A 20,326-nucleotide genomic window follows, 5' to 3' on the forward strand; every position below is an offset into this window, starting at 1 on the left:
CGCCGCTCTCTGTCAAAGTGAAATTAAATGCCAACTTGACAATTTCGCTATGAACGAAATGTGGTTTGTCCGAAAATTAAATTTTCCTATTTATTGCATCTTCTTTGTTGTAATTAGCCTTAAAATTAGATGATTTAAATTTAAATGTTACAATCATAGAGCAACACGGACCTCCGCGGAACGGAGGTTACTATAGGATATTGTGCGCGGAGACCCGTGTTGTTCTATATGGCCTAAGCCACGACTCCTAGGCTTACAATACCAAATAAGAGATAAATCTAATATTCTAAAGTCATGCATATTGATTTCAGTGTCTTTATATTCTCTTTGAATTCCACATATAGGTAGCTTATATGAGTGCATATTGTGCGTATTTATAAAATCAACTTCTTATACTTAAATGTAAAGCCAACAGCACATCAACGAAATCGCAATTTCGTTCCCAATTATGTGATTCGTCTAAATAGCAATTTGAGCCCTACCGCCGAACCATTTCGGCAACATTACGACATGCAATCAAACCGCTAACGCAAAATGGCCACGCATTTCTCATTTCGTCCCATTTTCACCTTACCTACCTAAACATTTTGGTATGTATGATAAAAATAAAATTAAGAGATATTAAATTCGCCACACAAAAGGTGACTCAAAAATAAGATCTTAAAGATTAGTCTCCCGTCATCGTGTTAGGACTATCAAAAGTAGCTGAAAGTTGTCTTTTCGTAACTTGTGGCTCTGTGCGTGCATTTCTTAGGAACTCAAACTCAAAAATATCTTGTTTCAGTTGGTAACATAGTTACACTTTGAATCGTCAAACTCATGCACTTACCACTTTATTAGGTATGTATACCAATGTATGCTGCTTTAGCGAAGCAAAAAAGAAAATAATGCCCCAGAATAAGAGAATTACATTACTGATTTATGCGCAAATTACTTTGTGAAAAGCTTTGAAAGCAGAACTGAAATAGCGGGATAGACAAGTGGTTAAATAACCCAGAAATTATTATCAGATAGAAATATACCACGGTAAATTGGCCTCCAATTGAAAACTAGCTAAACGTGCCGAAAGGTCACATTTAAATGGTGAAGAAAAACTCCACCCTGTGATTTAACTGTACTATCTATTGTCTTGACTGTAAACTTTCCATAAAAGGACAGTTATAGCTTCTGTTCTCTGTAACAAAGACAAAATTAATCGACTAGGAAGGACATTCTCATTTTGTTACCTTTCTCTGATGTTTACTAACTATAAAACAACCACTTACTAAGGTTGTTACTAATTATTATGCCTTTTGCTGCAGAAAATTAAGTCTTTGCGGGGCTTCGAATAAAGACCAGTTTGCAATGTTTAATTATAATCACTAACAAATTAAAATAATGCCTTTTTTTATTTAATTACAGTGTAGTCACGAATAGCCGCATAATAAATAGGTAATTAAATAAGACCTTTTTTTACTTTTTGCCGCGTGTGTGAAACTTCGTTTCAAATTTTGCCGCGCTAAATATGTAGCGCTCGGAAACTGACAAATAAATAGTTCAAAAGAATATAAAGAGAAAATAGTAATGTGGCGTACTTAATTTTAATAATCTAAAAACACAGGTTATTGTCTCAAACCTTTTGTCCGTGATAGCCATACGTATGGCTCGATGTTGCAAAATGATTTTATTAGAATAAATAATGGAACTGGCTTGTTATTGTTACTATTGCTTCGATAACAACAAAACGTATAATACGATTTCCAAACGTAACTCTTCTCACGAAAAAAAAAGTAGAATGACGCTAATTTTGACAGTTGCCGAATACATCCCCGTGCCCCGTTCGCGTTGACTCTCATTGTTTCGGAAAATTCCATAAAACTTCCAAGTGATTTAAATAATATTCGCTGAAATAGAATAAATAAACATGGTGGCAAGGGTGGCTGGTGTATTTGACGAGAAATTGACTGAAGCGATCGCTAATTCTAAGATTTTAGTTGTCGGTGCCGGTGGTATAGGTTGTGAAATTCTTAAAAACCTCGTTTTGACCGGCTTTCCTCAGATTGAAATCGTGAGTATTTGCCATCAGAGTTTCATTTATGTGTCTATTATCTTATTATTCTAACAAAACACTGTGTATTTTCGCAGATCGACCTTGACACAATCGACGTAAGCAATCTGAACAGGCAGTTTTTGTTCCACAAGGAACATGTAGGGAAGTCAAAGGCGCAGGTAGCCAAAGAGAGCGCCCTCAGCTTCAATCCTAATGTAAAAATTGTCGCGCATCACGACAGTGTTATCAGGTATGATGTTTTACAAAAAGTTGAGGTTATGTATGAGTCAATATCATTATGTATGTTATTAGACGCTGAGGAGGCTGTTCACCAGACATGTGTAAAAATGTCATTTCATAAGTTTTCTTTGAAAATGTTTTCATCTGTTTTGATGAAATTAATATTGTTTATATAAACAAACCAGGTTTTTCATTGCCAGTGTGTGAAATATAATAATAATTATGTTAGTAAAAGAATAGAGACTTACGAACTATAATACACAATATGATCTAATTGATTTCTTTTCATTGCATACCAGTGCATCATTCTATCCAAACCTTATATTTAAGTAAAAAACGGGTGGTAAACATATATTTTTTTTTCTTTTTCCAGCAATGACTATGGAGTGAGCTACTTCAAACAGTTCAACATAGTGTTGAACGCTCTGGACAACCGAGTGGCTCGTAACCATGTCAACCGTATGTGCCTTGCTGCTAACGTCCCACTTGTTGAAACCGGTACTGCTGGATATGCTGGTCAGGTAAGAGAGATATAATCTTGTTTTAGATATTGTATACCTGCAAGTTAATGAACACATTGTTTTTATAAGACCTTAAAAATAACCATACTGCATGTGATCATCTAGAGTACTTTTGGGTTTTTAAATTTCTGCCTAAAACTGACATATGTTAAAGATAAAGAGATAAAGATTTTTATTGTGCATAAATTTAGTTACAGTTATAGATAATAGTTGCAGTTATAGTTGCAAATTACGTCTCACTAAATTCCATAAATGTTCCATAAATTGTATGTCTGTCGATTACCCTTTTCGGTGGATAAGAAATTGACAGGTATAACTCAAAATAACATTAGATGTTGGGTACTGGAATCAGGTTGTGAAGGTTTATTAATATCTTACAAACAGTAAACAGTGTATAGTAAGAAGTGAACAACAACTTATTGATCTTACGCATAGGTCTTATGTGTACTGGTCTATAAATTTTTCTCATGATGTTTTTGTCAATATTTGAATACACATTTGAATCTTTTCATTTCTAGTCTAAATCTAAAGATATTTTGTAGGCGCACAAATCTATCTATAATGATGTTTCACACTAACTAGGAGGTCACAACTGCAAATATTATTATGTACCATCTCTTTTAATGAAATATATTATTTTTTAATGTATGTTGTGAAAATAAAGATAAAAGGAAAAGATTTTTATTGTGATTAAATCAATTAATTTAATCAGTACTCAGAAATCATTTAATTGACTGTCAGCAAGTTTATCCATGAAAATTTTCTGAGCCAAAACTTGTAACATTGCAGGTGGAACTCATCAAGAAAGGTATGACACAGTGCTATGAATGTCAACCAAAGGCTCCACAAAAGACATTCCCAGGGTGCACCATAAGAAATACTCCATCGGAACCAATCCATTGCATTGTTTGGGCTAAGCATCTCTTCAACCAACTGTTTGGAGAGGAAGACCCAGATCAGGATGTTAGTCCGGACACTGCAGACCCCGAAGCAGCAGGTGATGCTGGAACGTCAGCCCTGACTTCAGAAGGGACTGCAGCAGGCAACGTAGAAAGAAAAAGCACAAGAGCATGGGCTGCCGAAACTAATTATGATCCGGAGAAGTTGTTTTCAAAACTGTTTGGGGATGACATCAGGTAAGATTTATTTAAACTGCTGTAACTAATATCATAGGTCAGGGAAAGGAACACGGAATTGAAACACCACCAATGTGATCATAATTTGTCTTAATTAATCTTGATGATTTTATTGTCATGTAATATTGAAATATTGTAAAGTAATCTATATAATGTGTACCTACTCATCGAAATATTTGTTGACGTGTAATGTTTATTATGAATAAAGAATTGAATTGATAAAATTGTATCTTGTTGTAAACATTTTGATTAGGCCTGTTCTGCTTCTATCATCTGCCATTATAAAAGGATATTTTTGCCATATAGCAAAATAAAGTTGGCTTTTATGATTCCAAAATATTGATAGAAAAACATATAGTTGTACCTTTAAAAAGTAAAAGCTTTTTTATGGCACAAATTACACTTATGTTATGTTTATAGTGGTGTTTCTGTTTCCCCCTAGATACCTGTTGTCAATGGAGAATCTGTGGAAGAAGCGTCGCCCACCCACCCCTCTGTCATGGAACAACCTGCCGGGCAAGGACGATCCTCCAGCACAGCACTCCGGGTTACCAGATCAGAGAGTCTGGTCTATATATGAGTGCGCACAGGTGAGAGGCGATTCAATAGATACTTTTTGCTACCAACCCATTGTCTATATAGATTAGTTAAATAAAAGTAAATCTGTCCTGTCTATTTTTCTAAAGTAGAATACATAAACTATGTAATTTCAATAGTGCTATTTGTTGTTTAATGGAAAACCAACAGTAATTTCACATTAATGGAACAAGTTACGCTTAACCACACCCACAACACCAGAGTAAGTGATCAACTTCATAGCTCACGCATAAGGAGAAAAAATTTGAATTTATTGTCAATTGAATCATACAGTCTATATATGAGGTCCTGATTTGTACTCGACACAGATTAACATACATGAAATGCATGTTACCTTCACTAATTTAAGAGCCACGCTCTTGTCGGTGTGGCATTCTCCACGCCACTTTTTAGGGAAAAATAGGGCAGTGGATTCTCTCATGCCTTCCGCCCCGCAGTACTCTGTCTGACGCGAGTGAGATGGCGCCCAGAGTAATCTATTTCAAAGCCGTACTAGGACTCCTTTCTTCCTCTGAATAGCAATAGTACCTTTAGGCACTTTAAAATCTTCATCTCTAAAATCCTACCTGATATCCTGATACTCAACTCTCAGGTACTAGCAGCAAGCTGCAAGGCTCTTCAAGCGGACCTGAAAAGCCGTCCAGAGGGCGACCACCTCGTCTGGGACAAGGACGAGAAGTACGCCATGGACTTTGTCACCGCTTGCGCGAATATCCGCGCGCACATCTTCAATATACCCACTAAGTCGCGTTTTGAGATCAAATGTGAGTATAATAAATAAAGTAGAAGATCTTACGTTCTTAACTCACGCCTAGACATTCGAAATCTAGCGTGATTTATAGACAACGAGCAAAATTTTACTTAAAAAAAATATGCGTTCGAATTGAGCTATATGCTTTTTTGAAGTTGGTAAAAACTCGCCTGTCGGAAGGCAGCTCTCGATCAGTCACAATGTAAAATCTATTGTGTCCAGATACAAGCAAACTTAACCTCTCACCTGTCGCTGTCGAGATACCGATAGGTTAAGCTTGCTACATGAGAAACCCATTTTGCGAGTGCGAGAAATATGAGTAGTAGAAAATTACTTAAAAATACCGGACGTGGTAAGGTGTCATACAAATGGTTCTACAACCACTTCAGATCAGTCATTTAACTATTTTGAAATTTCTACAAGCTATTAGAAGGTCAACAGGCGACAGACAGATGTGGCGCAATAAGGAGGAGGCCTATGTCCTAGTACAGCCCGACATATAATTAAACATATAAATAATTAAGTAATAAAATAAAGCTATGTAATAATGTCGGTGTATAAAGGCTATTTTTCTTTTATTTATTAGAATGTCTACCGTAAGTAAACCTCACCATCATCAATTAATTCTAGCAATGGCCGGCAACATAATCCCGGCCATAGCGACCGCGAACGCTATAGTCGCGGGGTTGGCCGTGCTACGGGCGCAGTCTATCCTCAAGGGGAACATCGAGGCTTGCACCAGTGTGTACCTGCGACCGAAGGTCAACCACCGCGGACAGCTGTTTGTGCCTGAGAGAAGTAAGGCAACCAGTATATGTATATCTAGATAACATAACATAAGCTATAATTGTTATATATATCCCAATTGGGGTACTTATCGCAAGGTGAATTAAATATCCACACCTCACCCAACTTTCTGTTAAACCAATATCCTCTTAACGCCGAGATTTCCAGACACAATAGCTAAACAATGGGTTTTGGATTTTAAAAGAACATTCGGTCTTACGACTTTAAATATCCAGATAACATAGAATGTAAGCTACACCTCTAAAACGTAGCGTGATTAAAATGACAGCAGGGACAGAGAAATAGTAAATCGCCTGGCGCTAAAGAGACGAAGATGTGTCGCTCTAATTATGCTACTTGATAGATAGTTTTTTGGGGTCTGTACTGGTTTATGCTTTTTAATGAGTCTAGTTATTAATAAATAATCTCTTTCCTTATTACAGCTCTGACTGCACCAAACCCGAAATGCTACGTCTGCGCCCCGAAACCAGAAGTAGGCCTCGCTTGCAACCTCAAACAACTCACCCTCAAAGATCTGACCACTGCTTTCAAGGAGGGCCTGAACATGCAGGCGCCAGACGCCACCGTCGAGGGCAAAGGTCTCGTCGTACTTTCATCAGAACCAGGCGAGACAGATCATAACAATGACAAAACGCTTGAAGAGCTAGGCCTAAGCGACGGCTGCGCTTTAATGGTCGACGATTTCCTACAAAACTACGAAGTTCGAGTGCGTCTCCAACAGGAAGAGAAAGAGAAATCGTGGAGACTGGTCACCGACAACGACGCCCCGATGCCGGCACCGGTGGCTGAACCGGAGAAACCAGCCAACGGGTCCAATGGTTCCGAACCCAAACCCGGACCGTCAAAGGCACGCAGAGACAGCGATAGTGATATGGAAATCATCGAAGAAGATGACGAAGGCGAACCTGTGAAGCCACCGAAACGTAGGCGCACGGAAATGAGTGATGAGGTCGTTGAACTGTGCTAATAAGTAAGCTAGAATTGTATTTTTTGTTATAGGTCACTAGTATCACGGAGAACACAATGGAACATAAAGGAAACACTATGTATGTACTGGTGGATGCTAGAATAAATTGGTGTCCACAATCGTATTAGAAGAGATCTGGAGTTTTCTACAAACTTTTAATAATTTACAAAACTTTTGCGAGATTTTTTTGATTGTCTATGTACGTCTGTTGCTATATGAAATAGCATGCAATAAACAATTAGTATTTTGGTAAAGTGTTCCCGTTTAATATAAGCTTCTTGGTCTCAACTTTGTATACTCGAAAAGTTGTGAATGTGATGTCCATGTTCGTAAAACTTAGGTGATCTGATTATAATGTGGTCACTATATATGTGTGATAACTTTGAAATTGTGCTAACTCAAGACCCGTCGATGTTAGTCCCTGTGCACGAGCATCGTAAGTTAATGAGCGGCAAAGCGATTCAAATCAATGTCTCTTAAAGAAAACCCCGCTCAGGAGCGTAATTAGAAATGCTAGTTCAATACGACCTCGCCGGTCGAAACGAACTGGAGTAAGGTTTCCGGGCGGTTTTCGCTAAAAACGCATGGAAACCCTACTCGAATACGTCCCAGACGGCGACGAACCGGAGTAGGATTTCTAGATTAATATGCGTTAAAATGTGCTAGAAACCCTCATTCTTTTAGTCAACGAAAAACGCCCGGAAACCCAGTTCGTCTCGGCCGGCGTGGAAGTATTGAACTAGCATTTCTAATTACGTCGCCCGGGTATAGAATAATACTTTAGAACGGTAACTCCGCCCAATACCGGGCGGCGAGCTTACCACCCTATGGGCCTGTCTTTAGTCTTAAAAGGGCTTAAGCCGCTAAGGATTAAAGAGGGACCTGGACACTTTCTCGCACTTACGCGGGCGGCACACGGTGAGAATGCGATTCCTTTAAGCAGTGTGCGATGCATGTCCCGAGCACTGCTTCACACAACGGTTGCTCTAAAACTTACTGTTGAAATGTCATAAGACGGCCAATTTTTAGGGTTCCGAACCTCAAAAGGTAAATCGAAACCCTTATAGGACCACTTTGTTGTCCGTCAAAGTCTGTCAAGTTTATTTAAATTAAATTGTCTTTTCACAATGCTTACGTCAAGTAAGCATGTTTCTAAAGACGTAATCATAATAAAAAAATAATTTTATAATAATATCTTGGCATGACACCAAATCAACCCTTTATTCTTTGTTGACTAAAAGTCGAAAATTAAACAAGAGTCCCAAAGTTTAAACACTATCATCAGCACATTCAAAGTTATCATAATTAGTAGTATTTTCTAACTCCCAATGGAGCAATATTTTGATATGATAAGAACAATCTTTGTAGTAAGTTATAAGAAATTATCACTAATTGAAGAGTATCCTGTCTTAATTCATAAATAAAATGTATAAATAAGGTATATATTTCTTTCCTTATACTCTTGACAGATGTAAACAACTAATGGTAATTACAAAGTGACTATGAATCGTGTTTCCATCCTTTAGTTCATTTGCACTATTAGGGAAAATGCCATAATCTACTGGCTAAACAAATGGCAAGTGTGTTCCTCTATATTCATTTTATTATTTATTCTATTCAAAATAACATAAAACATATCTTCTAACCAACCTGGCTGGGGAGTGGGGTCTTTGGGAGGACATGCAGTCTCTTTAAGACAATACTTTTTCAAGAATGTTTTTGATTTGGTCCTAGGCCACCATAAAAGCAGCATATTTTTACTCTGAAGAATTTATAGGTAAAGCAGGTAAATCATTGAAATTTCCCCAAGTTTAGAACTTTCAAAATTTTATTAGTCACATGTTCATACAATGAATGGACATAGCACCAGACAAACACTAGGCGGAAATTACGCTTTGGGTTTGAAAGTTAACACATTTTACAAAACTTTGTTAGCACACACATACACATTTATAAGTACACAAAAATAAAATAAGCTTTATTCCATTTCACAACAAAAGTTACTAACTTAAAAAAACTATAGAATCAACACCAAAATGGCAGTTATCTTTACCTATAAAATCTATAAACTACTTCCTAAAACCAAAGGTAGTCTTACGGAATGGACCATTGTCTTCTGGGAATATTTCCCATTGTTATGGGTCATTAAGTCTACTTTTACTGAATAGGACTTATACATTTCTTGCCTGCTTTACTGCACGTGACTACTGCCATAATTATTGCCTGCTCCTTTCCGAGCCAAGAAGTGTGAATTGATAAATTATATCATAACCCATCATACAAACCTTGCGTTTTTGGAGTTTTTGTAACATTAGGCACTTGCAAGTAAGACATGCAAGTGACGAACATTATTTTGAATAGATCTGATATTCTAAAAATATAAATCATAACATTCACTGGGTTAAGGTTAATCCATCTAAGTCATTACATTACAGATAATATTATGTAGGATTATAGGAGCACAATTTCATCCTACAGAGATTAAATATTATGACCTCATAAAACACCTAATCATGCCTAGATACCTACAAAGATGGTGAAATCCAGCAAAAAGGCCAACTTTCACAGAATGCAGTTTCTTCACTAATGAAAAGATTAGATTTCCATAACATACTTGTAAAGCAATATACATCAACTTTTTTGTTACACTAAATTATAATTTGAACAGTCAGTAATATGAAATGCATTAATGTTATTTACATAACTTGATGAGGTAATAAATTATTGATCTTAAATGCTTATGAATCTTACATGTAAAACTGGTATAATAGATACAAGAGTTTTATTGTATTGCATACAAGATTTTAGCATATAATAAAGGCTTTAAATTGCCAATTAGTTTAAAATCATTATTTGATTTAAAATACTTATATTGCCTATAAAATCTTCTGTTCTACTATAATAATTATTACTATAAGAAATTCAATCTCATACAGTGAAATAACCCATAGGCACTGAGATCAAACCTCACAAAGCAATACTTAGGTCACTTTTGCTATGAAAATAAGGACAATATGAATTGTACTACTTCGCAGGTAACATGCCATATTCTATAAGGAAGCGCTCCACATCAGTGGCAAAGAAATCATTGCCCAACTCTGTAACCAACTGTACAAAGTTCCCAATTATTTGGCCTCCTTTATAAACCAATATTGCAGGCACACCTTCAACACGGAAGTGCCGACTTAATCCTGTTATATCGGCAGCTATACGACAGAACTTTATTGTTGGGTAATCAGCAGCAAGGACATTCAGACAGCCGTCCATGGTCTCGCAAGCTCGCTTTTTCTCATTAAAAATATGAATGATGACAGCAACTCTCTGATCTTCCTTATCAATAGCATCCAAAAACTCATCCTGTGATTTCAAGGTTATTACCTTGCCAAACTTGGGGGCCTTCTGTAACTGTTCCATAAGCTCCTGCATTCGTTTCTTCTGGTACTGCAGAAGGAATTCGTCGTTCATCAACTCACCAAGTTCATCTTCTAATTCCTCAATTTGTTTAGCCTCAGCCTCTTCACGTTCCGTTTTAACGGTCATGGTCAATTTTTTCGCCAAAGCGACACGTTCTTTTTCCTGTTCTCGGCGATTTTCCGCTTCTAACTGTTTGAATCTCCTCCAGTCTTCAATCACACCTTTCGGACCTGTGTTACTCGCGGTTCCCGACCAATTATTGAGTGGGGCTGGTTCCGCTTTCGGAATATTAGACGACGGCGGGTTACCTTCCTCATCTCCACTCCTACTATCTTCATAATCGGATCCTCCCTCATCTTCGCTGCTACTACAGTAGTTGTGTAGTTTTTCACCCAAGATTTTATCATCTAACGTAGCCATTTCAACGCACAATCGTCACTCTCGAGACTTGTGAGTAAACTGCTCTATTTCTGTCCTGAATTATCAGAAAAAACATAAACCTAAATAAACACAACCAACACGCAACTAAACCACAAATTAATTGTCAGTCGTCAACTCGTCAAGTCAGTAATTAAATTTCAGTTATTTCGTTTCGCTCGTAGTAGGTACACGTTTTGTTTCGTTTGTTTGATTGACAACCAACGATGTGATGACTGAGGAGTGACTGATATAACTAGAGCTAATATTTAATCGATTTTATTTCCTTCATAAAAAGATCGATTTTGAAATAAGGCGATACGCGGACGTATCAACGTTTCAACAAAAACAGTAACCGTCAGTCGTCGAAAATTAACAATGTCAAAGGGGAAACTGTAATGCACGACCATGATAAAGCCCAACCGAGTAATGTACATCCAAATATTCCGTGACCATATGTACACGGATTATCATCGCGTACATTCCGTGGCTGCGAATTAACACCTTGGACAAAAGCGACACAAGGTGATAAAGCCCATCCAAATATTCCGTGTACACTTCCTCCTATTGGTCGATCGCGCTCGTCGCCTATTGGTTAATTGATCAATCTATTATTTGTGGTTGTGCTACGTTTACACGCAGTAGGAATGTACTCTATTAAGATATAGCGAGAGAAACGGTGTCAAACAGGCTTGTTGGTAACCTCGTTTGTTTTTTATTCTATTTTTATACGTTTAAATAAATGTACGAACAAACGAAGAGCCGTTAACTTTTATCACAGTATGTTAGTATATCCTAATAAACAGTTTATAAAAAAAAGTCTGGAGGTTTGAAAGTTGTTTTATCAAAATGTTTGTCAGGACTTAAAGTTTGTGGACAGGAGCCATGCTTACCAGCTGTTCACGTTTACAATAATACATAAACTCAGTCCCGTGCACAATCCTTTGTGGGGTAATTAAATTAGAACCATTTGTTATAAGACAATTTTTGATACAAATCTTAAGTCAGATATGGTTGCCCAATCCGTAAGCCAGGAAAATACCCGAGAAGACAGGCAATTGAAGATATTCTACATTTTTGTATAAATTGACCGGTAGATTAACAAGGATTGGTTATGTAGATAATGGATTGGTTAACAAACCATTCCCTCATACTAGACTCTTTTTGTCAGAAAGAACCCAAAATCATAATTGCCCAGTCCATATGACCCAAAGTCAAGAATCGCTGGCAACTGAAAATATTCTATAATTATTTTTACAAGACTAATAAGGATTGGTTATGTGATAATAGATTGGTTAATAAACCATCACCCGACATGGGTTAAGTCTTGAAACCTGGCCATATAATATAATACAAAATAAAATGAAAGTCCAGTCATTTCAGTAGGTAATTAAATTTACACATTTGAAACAGTTTATTTTAATATTTTATAATTACTTTTAGGAGCATATTTATATATTTATACCACAGACCAAGTAGAGATGCTACGCACTAGACGGTAATGTTCCATAGTAAAAAAATTGCTCTGTGGAAACTGCTCTTATAGAACATGACAGCTCTTTTTTTAAATTGAATTATATGCCTTGGAAGTTAGTAGCTTTGGTTGGTAGCAATTTTAGCCTTTTTCAGCCTAAATCGCCTCCCCTTTTCACCCTATAAAATTTATTTATTTTCAATTGGAAGGGGAATTTGAATATGATGAGTAGTGCTATTTATTATTTTATTTTAGGCAATTATTTTGATGTTGTTTCACTTTCCATATTTATCTACAGATAGAACACAAAAAAAATAATTCCCTCAACAGAATGGACTAGGTATGGGTGTGGCGTTGTAGGATGTTTATTTGTTTCTGTCGATTTAGAGCTGTTGTGAGGTTATTATTATTTTTTTATTTTGTGTTTCTTATTTCAGATGCACCCATTTACTCCATTCCTCGACGCCCTAGATAAAGAAAGCGGGTGATTGTCACGAAAAAAATCTGACATCAATTTGTGCAAGAATGTACTCTGATTACATGAGATCCAAAAAAACAATCCATTAAAAAATAAAATAATAAATAGCACTACTCATCATGTTCAAATTCCCCTTCCAATTGAAAATAAATAAATTTTATAGGGTGAAAAGGGGAGGCGATTTAGGCCAAAAAAGGCTAAAATTTCTACAAAGCTACTATTTTTTTATTTTGGTTTTCCCCGAAGGGTAAGGCAAAGGGAACTATGCCCATACAGCCATGTCAAATTGAAAAATAGATTAATGAAATGATGAAAGGTGATGATGATGAAACCTAAGCCCCCACCCTCGAAGTAGACTCCTACTCCGAACCCCAAACGAATTAACTCAAAAGTCCGCATAAACTTTCGAGTTATGAAGCGGCTTCCTGCCACGAAGCGAAAATAGGCAGATACACTTTGTTTATTGAATACTCCGATATAATAACACTCGCGAATGTCTTCCGACTAACTTAATGCGATCATTAACCACAAAACACCACTTCGTATTAATTATTTAGATTATTCAATGAAGAAAGCAACTAAAAAAAAAAAATTCAAAAAATATTTATTTTTCAAAATTGGCTTACAAAGTTAGCGCTTTTTTTTTTTTTTTTTTTTGAACTGTCCCGTTCCCGTTTCCCGCCAAAAAGTCCCAAAGCTACTAACTTCCAAGGCAAATCAATTTAAAAAAAAGAGCTGTCATGTTCTATAAGTGCAATTTCAACAGAGGTTTTTTTTAATGGAACATTTCCGCCTGATGCGTAGCATCCTAGCATCTCTACTTGGTCTGTGCATCTACCATACCATAATCTACCTGAGGATTCTGTTCACACGTGTTCCTCTTCTATTCCATTTTAATTTAGTTTAAATTGATATAATAATAAAAATGGTATACAATAATAAACTTCAAGAACTAGCGCTTAAGCTGTTCAATATAGATGCTGTGAAATTTGGTGAATTTATGACGAAGATCGGCATAAAGACACCGGTGTACCTACTTGGACTTGAGGGTTATAGTCAGCTATCCGGCTGTTATGGTAAGAAATCATACCCAATTTTGTACATTATGATTACATGTGGATGGTATTCTAGTCTATTATGTATACGGTTTAAAATTGGTTACTCTTTCTAGGACTTAATATCTACATATAGCAATCTATATGAGTTCGCTGTAAAAGACAGTAAATGCGATCATCTGTGTGGAGTGCCGTACACTGCATTACCGGTCGCGACCTTGTTGAGCGTTCAAGCCACAAAGCCTATGTTGATGAGGAGAAAAGAAGCCAAGTCTTACGGTACCAAAAAAATAATAGAGGGCCATTATAGAGTTGGTCAAAAGTGCCTTATCATTGAAGATGTGATCACTTCTGGTTCCAGTGTGATGGAAACTGTAAAAGATCTGCATAATGAGGGTTTAGTATCCAATGAGGCAATTGTGATTCTCGATAGAGAACAGGGACGGAAAGAGAATCTTGAAAATAATGTCCAAGTTAAATCTCTATTTCTTTGTCTGGTTTGATTGAGATATTGTTGGCAAATAAAAAAATAGATCAATCAAGAAATAGCCTCTAAAGTCCATGATTACCTGAAAGGTACTAAAGCTCCTTCAACAGGTAATTATCACAATTTAAATTTATTTAAACAAGTTGTCTAAGAAATTTATTATGTTTGCTTATTTCTTGTGATGTTTGTGGAGATTATATAATGTTAATACCTAGATAACATTAATAGCCTTCGTGTTGTGTATCAGTATTTACATAAATTTTATTTGCTTTTTCTTTTGCAGTACAACCAGTAAACCGAATGGCTTTTACATAGATATGAAGATAGATCAGAGCTAGCCACCCATTGTGAAGCAGCTATTCACCATAATGTTGTGTTCACTTGTAATAGGCTTACACATAAGTACTGTTTTACTTTGTTTATGTTCTAACTAAATGTTATAATGTGCATAGCTGTAAGTGATCCATAAATAAATAAATAAATAAATAAATGGCTTCTAAGAAAACCAATTTATGTTTGTCCGTTGACTAACAAAACAACAACACACAGCGAAAATCCTTGACCTGTTAGAAAAAGTTGGCGAACATATCTGCTTAGTGAAAACCCATGTGGATATTATAGAAGATTTTTCAGAGGATTTTATAAGCAGTTTGAAACAATTGGTAGCACGGCTTAACTTTTTAATACTGGAGGACTGTAAATTTGCTGATATTGGCAATACTGTTCTACAGCAATATTTAAAGGGTGTTTACAAGATTGGAGAGTGGGCAGACTGTGTGACTGTTCATTCCTTGCCTGGAGAGGGTATTCTGAAGGTTCTTAATGGATCTAGTAATGGCGTCAGTAGAGGTGTTTTCTTGGTGGCGAAAATGAGTTGTGAGGTAATTTAAACTGATTTGTTGAACCAATTTGTGTTTTCAATGTAAAATTATGATATAATGAACTTTGAAAAAGAGTAGTCTAATGTAAATTTTATGCTTTTTCAGGGAAATCTAATTACATCGGAGTACTCAGTAGCTACAGTCAAATGGCTGAAAAGTATCCAGACTTGATCACAGGGTTTGTTTGCCAAAAGAAGGATACAACCCTCCAACCCTTGCTTGATCCAGTTGACTCCCGGTGTCCAGCTGGAGAGCTCTAAGGATGACCTGGGAAAGATCTGCAATACCCCTGAGAAGGTAGTTGTGGAAAATGGGGGGGACGTTATGGTGGTGGGGAGGGGAATAGTCGCTACTAAAAGCCCAGAAATTCAAGCCGTCATCTATAAGGATGCTCTTTGGAAATGTTACTTGAAGAGAGTTTCTGGCAAAATAGAATAAAAGAATTGGCTAGATATTCTTTTATTATAAAGTTTGTAGAATTAGATTGATTGCACAGTATCATTCCTAAAAGAGTACAAAGTTTATTAGAACTAAAATAATATGAATAATTAGTACTATTTTGCAGTTTAAGTTGTGCATTTTCCTAGTGTTTTACTTGCAAGTATGTAATTGTATTATCTTGAGTATTGAAAGTTGGTGTGCAGTTGTTACAAAGTTTATAGGTATCATATTATTATGTTATGTATAATAGAAAATAATTGTAAATGTAAGCAAAATACACTTGATCCCGCTCTGGGTAGATACCTTACTTGTTGGTTCATTCCTTTAGATTATTTCAAAATACTTTATGATGTGAACCAAACAAAATCACCAGTTAGCAGTAACAAAAGGTGGGCTAAAAAACTTCTTTTACAAGCTCTTTACTGCTTTATCTCAGTTTCCACGAATATCATGGCATGCTAAATGTACTGGGAATGTGACGGAACCCACATTTTTTGTTTACATCCTTCTGATCATTATATTTGTTTCTGTCCAACCCGTTAGGAAATGTAAGCATGAATTGATGATGATGTATGTATTCTAAATAATCCTTTTTTATTTCAGGTGATAAATCTTTGACTTTGACGTTTGCAAGTAGCCCTAATAGCCACTGCATCCTGAATTGTAATTATGAGCCACCAATAACAAAAAAGATGTCTGTGACATGGATCCCTAATATTCTCTCAGGTATGTAAGTACATTAAATATGAATGCAAATCTGTCTACCTATGAGTTATATATATATAACAGCTAATCCTTGGTCCAATGGTTCTCTAACCATAGCTCACAATCTGGAGATCCGGGTCTGATACCCGATGGGGACATAGTCAAAATCACTTTGAGGCTGTCAAGGTCCTTTGTATGGATAGGAAATTGCAGGCTTGAATCATCCAATTGTCTAAAGAAGTCTGATGATTCTGTGCTTCAGAAGGCACGTCAAGCAGTTATTCCCGGGCTATTTAGGCCAAACACCGTCACTAATCTGCAGTCGAGCAGCATATAGTATGCTTCGTACCCCCTCCAGTTGATTTAAGGGATGCCTATGCCCAGCAGTGGGACATAATAAATAGGCTATTTATGTTTGTTTCTTATTAGAATAATTATCTAAGCATTATACTTGTTTTAGATGGTGACGAATAAAGAAAGAAGAACCCAGGAGTATAAAAAATACTTACATACATACCTACCATTGTGGTGCTGTACATACATACATAGTCACACCACCATACCAGGATGGACTGAGCCAAGCACTACCAAGAAGACCAACTGCAGCCTCTTGTGATGGACATAATGACCAGAGTGGTGACAGATAAGCAACCCATCACAAATATAAATATTTCGTTTTTCTGTGCAAGTTTTGATGTTATAAATAAAATACAATCAAAAAGTATTTGTAAAAAGTATGTTTTATTACTAGTTTAGTAGGGAACAGAAATAAAATAAATAAACAAATTTATTTTGTGTTTCTTCTACATCTGTGAGGTTTATTTGGGAACATTCACCAGTTTTTTCAGTTAAGGCCCTTGTTATCCTCCCATTGTTATGTAATCTGCTCGTTGTCACTCACAACTCCCAAATCTGAAGAGAAAACAAATATTAAAAATGCTGTATATACTTCCATCTCTCTAAACTTTAATAAATCAAGACAACATGCAGTCAGTTTTTTAAGATAGATACCAGTCCGTTACCTACATACATACATAAACAGCCTATATACATCCCACTGCTGGGCACAGGCCTCCCCTCAATCAACCAGAGGGGGTATGGAGCATACTCCACCATGCTGCTCCAAAAAAGAAAAACACCGTAAAAACACCTCCACCAACCCGCATTGGAGTCCATTACCTAGCCCATTATAATACTGAAGAAGATCCCTTCCTTAGTTACTATTCTTCTTCTATCATGTGAGTTATGAGATGGATTACCAACCTCATCAACCCTGGTGTCTGGGTTATTATTGAGCCGCCAAGGGTCCGCCTAGTGAGTAGTAACCAAGACCAACAGCTTAACATGCCTTCTGAAGCACTGATCATCTTACATTTGGACAATCAGGTGTTCAGCCCGTAATGTCCTAGCAAAACAAGGAATACAAAGCAAATTTTTCTCCACCAGGATTCGAACCCGGGACCTCTGGATTGTGAGCACAACGTTCAACTACTAGACCACGGAGGCCGTTATGTGTTTAGTTACTATGACTGGCATGATAAACGGTTTCATACATAACAGGCAAATTCACAAAGAGAGTCTTGACTCCGTTACTAATTACTTAAGTACCTACATAGGCATTTCATTAGATAAGTAAGCTACGTCAAGGGCCTTTAGTCTGGGACACCCGAATAGTCACAGCAGCAGGTTGATGAGGTTGGTCATTGATCTTAGAAACCACATTAGAGAAAAAAACAGGATTAGCCGTTCCTCATATCTGGCCGTCCTAGGCCTGAGCCTAATCAGCCGTAAAGGAAATCCACTTACAACGAGCAACACTCACTTAAATATATTTTTAACTAGGAATATGCTTACATGTTGCCATTGCTCCAAGATGCATCAAAATTCTTCCATACTATTGTTTTATAAACATTAAAAGAGTTCATCCTCTTATTGATTTTCTTTATAATTATGTCATCCCACTTAAGGTTTCTGTCAAGTATTGCCTGAAAATTAGTAAAAAATCTGATTAATACAAGTAACTCAGATTAATATGATGTCTACAAGTTCTTCTATGACATATTTTTTCGATCACTCACCTCTTCATCACTAAATTTGTAGTGCAACTGCTCAGGAGGAAATCTAATACAATCACTCCTGTCTTCAAAACTTCGTGCTCACCTCATGCCGGACTTTCTCTACTTGGTAATTTAAGGCTTTTTACGTGTACGAATGAGTCCATATTAAAAGAGCTCAAGATCACGACGCGGCTCTCCTCAATATGCCGGAATCGTGCCCTAAGCTTCTTCGGACATATTATGCGGTCTCCGAAGCACAGTCTGGAGAAGCAGATCATCTTTGGGCAAATAGATGGCAAACGTGCGCGAGGAAGGGCGCCTACGAGGTGATCTGACATCGTGAAGAAGACGGTGGGCGGCAGCATACAGAGGGCGGTGCACGCAGCATATAGCCGTACCAAGTGGAAAACCATAACCTGTGGTCGCGATCCTCACTTCTACATATATCTTAATATATAGGATAGTTGTCTATCGATCGGCAACACTAATCGAAATTCTCGCAACCAAGGACCAAGTATTTCAATGATTCTAATACTTGGTCTTTGGTGCTGGTTTTCCCTTCGGGGGTTGGAAGGTCAGACAGGCGGTACCTTTTTTTTAAATTAGAACTGTTAAATTTCAAGTTAGGGATATTAATTTAATATTATTATTTTGATAAATCATCTACCCAACGGATAGGCCTATCGATAACACGTTTTTGGCGATACTATTGATAAGCAACGATAGCATCGATACTAAAAAAAAAACTGTTAAATGAGTGGATGGGATTTTTTTTACAATACTATCGGAATTAAGGACCCTATCGATCGTACAAAACTATCGATAGTTCGATCGAAAACTATCGATAGGGCACTATCGCGGCAACACTACTATACACCATAATTATTAAATTATTATACGAGTAGAATAAAAGGAAAATTCTGTACCGTCGGCAAAGACCTTGTATAGAATATACAAGGTCTTTGACCGTCGGTGAAAAGTAATACAAGTCCAAAATTCAAGTTTTGAGAAAATCGAGTTTAAAGTTAAAAAAAACATTCTAGCTCGCGACTTATAAGGAATAATGGAACAGAAGTTAGATGTGTCGATAGGTGATGATGGAAGGTTTCTTTTCTAATATTTAGAACCTAAACAGAAATGGTAGAGGATCAAAATAAATTACATGTATCAGTTGACACCAACTTTTATACTGTGTAAATTGATACAAGTCTAGTTATACCTTTTTACACACATAACTATACAAAAGTCATCGTTGATATATCATATTTCAATTAATAATTTTACAGTCTTATTCTACAAAAAACAAAATGTCTTGGAAGAAAGTTTATTTCATAAAGTTGTAGAAAGGCAAAATTCTATTTATTTTCTTTAAAAAGTAAAGAAACGTAACTTATATCAATTGACACAAACGATAAACTATAACGAATTTGTGTCAAGTGGTTTAACATGACTTATTTTTTCAGTTTTATTGTGTAAAATGATACATGTTTTTACGAATTTCTAGTAATAAATACATATAAAGTTGGTACACGTATTATAGTGTAAGGTGGCGATAATAAGATATTTTTGTTATGATTTTACTCTCAAAACTCATAAATAACCGCTCGAAACCACCACTGCTGCCCGCTACAAACACATTTTGTCCACTACCCTGCGCCCCTAATAAAAACTACTTTTGGTTCATTTTGCAGTAAAAATCTTACAAATTCAATTATGACAATTATCATATTAAGACTGGTCATTAGGAATGTTTCGGGCTAGCCTGGCAGTATGGCCTGGAGATAAAGGTGACGTACCTACGTACTTTTAAACCAAAATCACACAAACCGGTAAGTGTTACTTCTTTCCTGCTGAAACTATTTAAAAGAT

General features: G+C 36.5%; 2 protein-coding genes, 2 long non-coding RNA genes and 1 pseudogene across 5 annotated transcripts; 3 read left to right on the plus strand and 2 right to left on the minus strand.

Annotated features, from left to right (window-relative positions):
- The first annotated feature begins 1,801 nt into the window (after positions 1 to 1,801).
- On the plus strand, positions 1,802 to 8,489 carry LOC126372747 (SUMO-activating enzyme subunit 2). Its single transcript, XM_050018617.1, has 8 exons — positions 1,802 to 2,047; positions 2,125 to 2,279; positions 2,643 to 2,790; positions 3,580 to 3,926; positions 4,369 to 4,516; positions 5,116 to 5,287; positions 5,905 to 6,072; positions 6,504 to 8,489. Exons 1-8 carry the CDS (start codon positions 1,904 to 1,906, stop codon positions 7,046 to 7,048), a joined length of 1,827 nt encoding a protein of 608 aa, XP_049874574.1. The 5' UTR covers positions 1,802 to 1,903; the 3' UTR covers positions 7,049 to 8,489.
- Positions 8,490 to 8,858: 369 nt separating this feature from the next.
- LOC126372801 (phosducin-like protein) lies at positions 8,859 to 11,091 on the minus strand. The gene has a single exon (XM_050018701.1). The coding sequence runs from the start codon at positions 10,880 to 10,882 to the stop codon at positions 10,073 to 10,075; it is 810 nt and encodes a 269-aa protein (XP_049874658.1). The 5' UTR covers positions 10,883 to 11,091; the 3' UTR covers positions 8,859 to 10,072.
- Positions 11,092 to 12,340: 1,249 nt separating this feature from the next.
- Positions 12,341 to 17,186, plus strand: LOC126372838 (uncharacterized). Of its 2 annotated transcripts, XR_007567227.1 has the most exons (4): positions 15,238 to 15,254; positions 15,360 to 15,551; positions 16,299 to 16,421; positions 16,861 to 17,186. It is a non-coding gene; the product is annotated as an uncharacterized LOC126372838 (long non-coding RNA). The 2 variants fall into 2 exon arrangements; XR_007567226.1 differs by lacking the exons at positions 15,238 to 15,254; positions 15,360 to 15,551 and adding an exon at positions 12,341 to 12,581.
- Positions 13,653 to 14,744, plus strand: LOC126372814 (uridine 5'-monophosphate synthase-like; annotated as a pseudogene).
- LOC126372836 (uncharacterized) lies at positions 17,123 to 19,327 on the minus strand. The gene is made up of 3 exons (XR_007567224.1): positions 18,479 to 19,327; positions 18,255 to 18,385; positions 17,123 to 17,312 (listed from the first exon to the last, which is right to left on the minus strand). It is a non-coding gene; the product is annotated as an uncharacterized LOC126372836 (long non-coding RNA).
- Between the last annotated feature and the right edge of the window lie 999 nt (positions 19,328 to 20,326).

Source organism: Pectinophora gossypiella, chromosome 14 (genome assembly GCF_024362695.1).
Source record: "Pectinophora gossypiella chromosome 14, ilPecGoss1.1, whole genome shotgun sequence".
NCBI lineage: Eukaryota > Metazoa > Arthropoda > Insecta > Lepidoptera > Gelechiidae > Pectinophora > Pectinophora gossypiella.